General features: G+C 40.6%; 1 protein-coding gene across 1 annotated transcript; it reads left to right on the forward strand.

Annotated features, from left to right (window-relative positions):
* Positions 1 to 2,663: 2,663 nt before the first annotated feature.
* Positions 2,664 to 3,322, forward strand: LOC122548641 (ferritin, middle subunit-like). Its single transcript, XM_043687474.1, has one exon. It carries the CDS (start codon positions 2,676 to 2,678, stop codon positions 3,204 to 3,206), a length of 531 nt encoding a protein of 176 aa, XP_043543409.1. The 5' UTR covers positions 2,664 to 2,675; the 3' UTR covers positions 3,207 to 3,322.
* The last annotated feature ends 5,245 nt before the right edge of the window (positions 3,323 to 8,567 follow it).

The following is an 8,567-nucleotide window of genomic DNA, read 5'->3' on the forward strand; positions in this document are numbered from 1 at the left end:
AGGAGGAAAACTTGCAGGCGATGATGTTCCCATGCATCTGTTGGCCTTGTTCTTCTGGTTGGAAGTGCTGGCCAGACACCTCCACACTGTGTGTGTGTGTGTGTGTGTGTAAGAGAACAAAGTCATGCGGGGTGATGAGTAAATAGATGAGGGAACGGTATGGATTGATGAGTGGATGAATAAGTGATGGTGGGCAGATGTTTTAGTGAAGGTGCAGGAGTGTGGATCAGGGAAAGTGGGTAGCTGAGTGGTTTTGTGTAGTTTAGTTGATTATCCCATTGGGTAGCTGATTATATCGGAGCTGTTCATACACCCATCCTTTGCATCATCCTCTTTTTCAAAAACGTCTCCTCAAAGTAGGACTGGAGAAGAGGAAAGTGTAAGATTAAAGGCTAATTTCACCAATCTTCACTATCACCATAGCTAGCTCATTGTGTTCTCCATTAGGGGAAAATGAAGGTCAATGTTAGTTAAACATAACTTCTTGGTCAAGCCCCTTGCCACCCACTTCCTCTGGTGATCAGGACTTGGGCATAGACTTTTTTTCTCTTAGAAAGGTTGAAAGAGGCTTCATTACTTAGATCTGCTGCTGGGCAATTGTAAATGGGTTAATTAGTTTTTACAATTTACTCATTTAAATAATCAAAATGTTACTTTGGAATCGTCTTTTACTCTGAAATGTATGTTTACTGTTGTGATAAATCTTTGTGATGTGTTATTGCTGGTCCCCAAATAAGACAAAAATTGATATGTGACCATGAAACATCTCCATCCCCCCGATATGCCAAAAGGCTGGAGTACCCAGGATTTTGAGCACAAAGGGAGGAACATGGAGATCAGATGGGAAAATGAAAGGGACTAAGAGATTTACCATGATCTTATTCTGTCACTGAACAGGCTCAGACAACAATATGGCTTACTCCTCTTCATATTTTTTGATCTTTGTTTTTGCTATATGCCTGTTCTATCAAACCCCATCCATTAAGCCTCTAAGAAAGTGTGCTAATTAAAAATAACTCCTTCGCAACCACAACTTTTCCTTTTCTCTTTGTTATCTTCAAAAGGAACACAAAAGTGCTGCTTTATTATCTTCAAACAGAACACAGAAATGCTGCTAAAGAAGAATGGATGAGAAGGGTTTTTTTGTTGATTCTCTACTCACAGGAGGCAGGAGCTGCTTCATAAGAAGATGAAAATTATATTTAATACATTGTATATCATTATGCTGTTCGAGTGGGGATATTCAGTCCTCTGGATTAGGTTGAAAATCCAACCTGAAATGATACATAATTAATTTTCAGTGTTCCTCCTTGACATTAAATGTTGCCTGTGAGGAAAACATGCTTTGAATATCAGTAATGACTAGATGGTTTTCTTTCTGGTGTCTCAAATCATAGATTGGTTGTAACACCTTTTAATTTTGTTCATGAAATCCTTGTACTAATTAAAATAAATTTAAATTCAGCCAAATCCTGACTAGCTGTATAACACATGCCCACGTAACTTATTTTGCTGCTTGGTTTATCTGTTTGAATGTTTCTATCCCTCTTCATTGGATTTGCTGTTTCAGTTTGTTGCCAAACCACGTAGATCTCAGAATATGAATATTCCAGTGTATAGGTTTGTAATGAATAAATTCAAACTATTCCCTTTAACTCCAGTCAGGCATTGACTTACAGCATGGTTAGACACATTATTGTGCTGTGCACTTGCGAGTACAAAACCATTTGTTCTGTGCATAAATTACATTGTTTCATTGAGAGTTGCCTCAGTTGCAATATGTGAGCACCATAGGGATGTTGAACACATTGTTTGAAATGTTTTTGGCTGAACCACTGATCTCAAAAACAAAGCCATCCATTTTTCAAATATCAAACTAATTCACAAACTCTGCATCCATCTGTCACTTTCCTCCCTTTCTAAGCTTGAGCCATTTTTGCCCTGCTTTATGGAAATCTTGAATAAATCATTATTCTTCATTTAATTTCTGTTGATAAGGAGTTTGAATGTTTAAATACTGTGCAAACATTTACACCCGAGGTTGGTAAGCAGAGTGGGCAAAATTTGAGTACCATCTCCATTAGACTTTGAGTTACAGCGGGTGCCAGGATCAAGTGTCCAGGTCAGTAAGGTTCAACCTGCCAGACTTGTTGCAGACTAACTGGGAATGGTGTAATTGGGGGTGGGGTTCTGTTGCTTCTGCTCAGGCACCCAATGGCCAGTTAAGATACTTCGCTCCATTCTAACAAAACTCTCTTGCCGTTGTCCACCACCCTGGCCCTGCTGAAACCTCGTTTAAGTGAGCATCTTCTTCAGGGACTGCTTGTAGTTCCAGTAAGTGGCCACCACTCCCAGTTGTGCTGCTGGGAATAGAGAGCTGCTCACCACTTGATGGTCAGCAGACCTCCAAGGTGGAATTTCCTCCCATATAGAGGCAGCAGTTTCTTTAAGTGAAGTCATGGTTGGGTTGTAGTGATTGTAATGAGGTCAGCCAGATGGACCTCATAGAACATGACTATTCTGATTGGGTCTGTTAACCTGGTCCAATCAGTGAGCCCCGGCTGACAGATAAGAACAGGAGTATCGGTATATAGTTGGTGTTGGCTCTTGGTGTATCTGATAAGGGTTGTGTTTTTGTGAGTTTTCTTTTGGAGGAAAGCATTTGCTTTGGTGAAATGGCCTCCCATGTTTGTCAAAACTATCACCAGGATTATGAAGCTGCTGTCAACAAACAGATTAACCTGGAGCTCACTGCCTCCTATCTCTATCAGTCTTTGATGTCGTACTTTGACCGGGATGATGTTGCCCTGCACCATTTCTCCCAGTTCTTCAAAGCTCAGTCCCAGGAGAAGCAGGAACATGCAGAGAAGCTGCTGAAATTCCAGAATCAGCGTGGAGGCAGAGTCCTCCTCCAGGATGTGAAGAAGCCAGAGAGGGATGAGTGGGGTAACGGGCTGCAGGCAATGCAGGTTGCCCTGGATCTGGAGAAGAATGTGAACCAGAGTTTGCTGGATCTACACCAACTCGCCACTGCCCAGACTGACCCTCATCTGTGTGACTTCCTGGAGACCCACTATTTGGATGAGGAGTTTGAGATCATCAAGCGACTTGGGCACTACATCACCAACCTGAAGCGTCTGGGAGCTCCTGAGAATGGGCTGGGAGAGTACCTGTTTGACAGGCTCTCGCTGGAGGACAGCAGTTAGTGGGGCCTTTGACTGCAGTCTTTGTCTGTTGTGTATCCAACTCTCATTGGGAGAATTCCTCCAGGAACTTGTAGTGAAGTGATTTGGAAATAAAAGTTGATCTCTCCCAAAAAAAATTAAAAGAACAGGAGTATCAGGCATCCTGTTCACTCTGAGAGTTGGCTCTGTGGGAGCTGGATCACTGCCAAGGACTCTCCACTTGGAAATAATTTAGCTGTCTGTCTCCATGTTTGAACAAGACCATTTCAGACACCAAGTTACAACTCCCTGCATCTCTCTCCGCAGCTACCCTGCAACTCTATCAGATTGTCTGTTGTTCTAGCCTTTAGGCACAAGACCACGCAAAACTCCTGTTTCCTTCTGTTGTCTGTGCATGGTCACTCATTTCTTTCTTTTTACAATGTCTTGATAGCTGCAGCCACTATGATGATCACAGGAATAAAATCCAAAAATTCAAATAAAGTTTCCTACTCTCTGTTCCAGGATGGATGCATGTAATAATTGGTCCTAATTTAAAAGAATCAGAAGAGTACACACAAATTTCATGAAATCGTGAGCAGAAATGGATGTCTGTATAACCTTTCTGTGTAGAAACAGTGAGAAAATTCCAGTGTCCTTGATATTAGCCTGATTCAAATCAACTGACTCAGCATAGAGTAGAGGCTTTACTTTGGGCCTGCGGATTTTGTGTATCACTCAAGCAATACATTTACTTAATGAACATCAGGCAGACATTGTCAGATGCTGAAAATTGAAGTTTTTAATCTAGAAATGGCCAAATAAAGTGGGATCTTCCATTACTGAATTGGTGCTGGAATGCTACTATTGTTGGGAGGCAGTAACATTTTAAGAGTATTCCTGCAGCCATTTTACAGCTTTATCCAAATGTCCATGAGCTCATTCTAGCAGATAATTTATTGCAACTGTTAATGTTCCTAACCTCAGTTCATAGTATTCAATTAAGTCACTAGGAAAGCTAACATCTAGTGTGCTGCTGTCAGACTGGTGAGTCACATTTTTTTTAAAAGAAACCTTTTTTCTAAATTTATGGTAAATAAGTGAAATGATGATAAACTAAGATTTGAATTCTTCATTATAGAGATTAACAGAAATAGAACAGAAAAAAAGGAATGAAATTCAAAACTTTACTTTCCCATTTTATATGCCACAAACAAAAACTGAACTTGAAGTGTTGATATAGTTTGACAGAGTTGATAGGGAGAATCTATTTTTAACTGAAAGAGAGTCAGTAATCAGAGAACACAGACATAAAACAATTGGTGCAAAACATCAGTGCACAGTTGAGGAGTTATAATGATGTAGAATTCACTATCTGTAAGGATGGAGCAAGTTGATTCAATTTTAATTTTCAAAAGTAAGTTAAATATGCATTTGGAAAATAAACTTGTGCAAAGATTTGGTAAAAAGGAATAATTGGATTGTTCTTTATGAAAGCTAGGATAATCATGATGGGCTTTCTTCTCTGCTGTATTCTTCCATGATTTTATAGAAATGTGAAATGTTCGATGGGATTTTCAAAGAAATTTGGACTTTGAGAGAATGGTGGAAAAGATCTGTAGCCTTTCAGGTGTACTGGCAGCCATATCTCTGAAGATGTCATACCAGAAGATCCAGAAATTAGGTAACCCTTGTAAAAAAGACAATACTTGCAAGCTCGGTGGCTTAAGAGATGGTAAGAGCGGAGCTGGTGGTGTGACACTGATGCAGGTGTGATTATCAAAGTATAGATTGGATACTGTGAATCCTTCACTTTTGAGGGAATGATAGGTACGGCGATGAATTGTATCTCTCAGGATTACAGGGTGTAGCTGTGGGGTGTGTGTCTTCACTCAGCTGAGTTAACCATGTAAAGTCATTATGGTGCCATTTGGGATTATAAGTCTTGAGATAGTAATGGCTGCCTCCCAGACACCTCTCTCCATTATACTGAAACTACTCTCTGGTGGGGTTTCCTCTCCTACTCTCCAGAAGACAGATTTTCCATGACATCCCTTTTGTTAGTAAAGCATCCTCCCTTACATTAGTAAAACTGAAAGTCTTTCTGTTGATTAATATATTGCCCCACTCCCCCCCATCTAACTCACCAAAAAGCTGAAGTGGAGTAACTATTACTTAGGAACATAGGAAGAGGAGTAGAGTATACAGCCTGCCTCAATATTCCTACAATCATGGCTGATTGAAGATTCCAATGCATTTTACCCACCCTATCCCCAAAATCTTGTACACCATGATAATCAGGTATCTATCAATCTCGACCTTTAACAAAAGCAAAGATTCAGCCATCCACCCAATTTCTGTCACTGTCTATCTCTTATCTCTTTCAGCTCTGACAATAAGCAAACCTGGACCATTTGTTTTCTCTAAAGGTGGTGACTAATCAATTATGGTTCCTAAAACCACAGGACCATGAGAAATAGGAAGAGTAGAGTCATAGAGATGTATAGCATGGAAATAGACTCTTTGGTCCAACCTGTCCATGCCGACCAGATATCCCAACCCAATCTAGTCCCACATGCCAGCACCTGGCCCATATCCCTCCAAACCCTTCCTATTCATATACCCATCCAAATGCCTCTTAAATGTTGCAATTGTACCAGCCTCCACCAATTCCTCTGGCAGCTCATTCCATTCACGTACCACATACTGTGTGAAAAAGTTGCCCCTTAGGTCTCTTTTATATCTTTCCCCTCTCACCCGAAACCTATGCCCTCTAGTTCTGGACTCCCCCACCCCAGGGAAAAGACTTTGCCTATTTACCCGATCCATGCCCCTCATAATTTTGTAGACCTCTATAAGGTCACCCCTCAATCTCTGACACTCCAATGTAAACTGCCCCAGCCTGTTCAGCCTCTCCCTATAGCTAAAATCCTCCAACCCTGGCAACATCCTTGTAAATCTTTTCTGAACTCTTTCAAGTTTCACAACATTTTTGCGATAGGAAGGAGACCAGAATTGCTCACAATATTCCAACAGTGTCCTAACCAATGTCCTGTACAGCCGTAACATGACCTCCCAACTCCTGTACTCAATACTCTGACCAATAACGAAAGCATACCAAACGCCTTCTTCACTATTCTATCTGCCTGCGACTCCACTTTCAAGGAGCTATGAACCTGCACTTGAAGGTCTCTTCGGAGGCCATTTGGCCCATCGAGCCTGCTCCATCATTCAAGACAATCACAGGCAATCTGAGACTCCTCACATCGTCCTTTACCCATTACCCTACTGATCAAGAATCGATGTATCTCAGCCTTAAATATACACAAGAACTCTGTCCCCATAGTTTTCTGTGGTAAGAAGTTCCAAAGACTGACAATCCTGTGAGAGAATAAATTCCTCCTCATTAAGTGGACGCGTCTTTAATCTGAGAGTATGACCTCTGGTCTTCGACTCTCCCATGAGGGAAAACATCCGTTAAGCATTTATCCTGTCAAGCCCCTTAAAAATCCATTACAGTTCAATTAAATCACCTCATTCTTCTAAATTCCATCGAACAGACTCCCCACCTGTTTAACATTTGTTCGTAAGACAATTCTTGCATACTAAGGATCATCTTAGTGAACATTCTCTGCACTGCCTCCAGTGAAATATTATCTTTCCTTAAATAAGGGGACTATAATTGCTCATAGAACCCTAGACGTGGTCTCACCAACACCTTGTACGGTTGCAGTAAAACTTCCCTACTATTAAACTCCTAACCCCATGAAATAAGGACCCACTTTCCATTAGCCTTCCTGATTACCTGCTGCATCTGTGTCCTAGCTTTCTGTGTTTCATGCACATTTACCCCCAAATCCCTTGTGTTGCAGCTTTCTGCAGTTTTTCTCCAATGAAATAGTACTCTGTTCTCCCTTTCAAAATGAAAAACTTCTCATTTTCCCACATTATACTTCATTTGCCAACTTTTTGCCCACTTACTTCATCTATCAATATCTGAAATTGTATCTTTTTGCAACCTGGCTTTCTATCTATTTTTGTGTCATCTGCAAATTTGGCTACATTACTTTCACTTGCTTCCTCAAAATTATTCATGTAAAATTTCAGATGGAATGGAATTTACTTATGAAGTTAAATTTATTTGCACGGAAGGGTCTATAAATTACTGCAAGCATTAAAATCAGGAAGCATCCAAGCTTCAGCATGCTCATTATGAACTAGGTGAGAGGGAAAGATAAAATAAGACTTCAGTGCACAGCTTTGAGGGGATCTGCTGCTGTGATTGCAATGTTGTCTGTTTCCTTTTCTTTTCAAGGGTTTCAGAGCTCTCTTTTACTTTCCAGCATTTACTGTATCCCTTATGCCCTTTCTATTCTTGCTACCAGCTGTTTTGTTAATCAAAAGCCGGGATGCCTAATTAGCAAGACACGTTTTATTATTTAATGGGTTCCATCTTCACTATTCATCAGTTTGCAGGTCGTTCAAACCATTAACTTCTCAAGCAGTATCTTTTGGGGATGAGCTTTCAGTACAACTTCCCAATGAGAGCATGGATGTAGAATTCCAAAAATTGGAATTGCTGATGCCATATTCTCTGTTTTGCCGAGAACCTTGAACTAAGCACCTGAAGAGAATGAAAAGCCAGATTTTGTAATGTCAATGTTGGAGCAAGTATGCACACTGCTAAATCAGCTGTTTTGGAAGTATCTTCGTAGCATCCTGCACTTGGGGGAAGCCAGCTCTGTTGGCAAAACCTACTGCCTAGGCTGCAGCACTAACCTTGTCACAGGGACACAAGGAGAAAGTATGCATCTCTAGGCTCTGCAAAACCAACCAGAGCTATCATTGCTGAGGCTCCTTGTCTCTTCAATATGGGACACCATTTCCTCATCTCCCCCACTTCCCTCCTCCAGCTAGGGGTTTGGCCAAGACATCTGATATTGTAGAAATATGAAGGAAATATAAGTGATAAGACATCAGAAGTGTGCGGGACAGCTTGTCTGTCATTTTCATATGTTTGCATGTTCACCCTACTTTCAGGTCTTACTTTCAGTTCTGATGATATACACATGGAAAATTAATCCATGTTATTTGTGTACAGATGTTGATTGAATTGTACTTCCAGTATTTTCTGCTTTTACTTCAGATTTCCAATATTTGCATTTTCTTTATTTTTCTTCAGAACGCTTGTGTTTATTGCCACTCAGCTGGGAATCCCTTGTTCTCTGTGTTGACAGATGTGTTTAGTTCAGGAAATTATCCCCCGTTGTCACAGGAGACAATGCTGGTATGTGAGAAATACAATGTTGTTCAGTCAGCCTCACAGCAACATGCATTGCCTTGTATTGGTTGAAAATAAATCTGTTACAAAACTACCCATGGAGACTAAAATAAGGGACAATT

Source organism: Chiloscyllium plagiosum, chromosome 3 (genome assembly GCF_004010195.1).
Source record: "Chiloscyllium plagiosum isolate BGI_BamShark_2017 chromosome 3, ASM401019v2, whole genome shotgun sequence".
NCBI lineage: Eukaryota > Metazoa > Chordata > Chondrichthyes > Orectolobiformes > Hemiscylliidae > Chiloscyllium > Chiloscyllium plagiosum.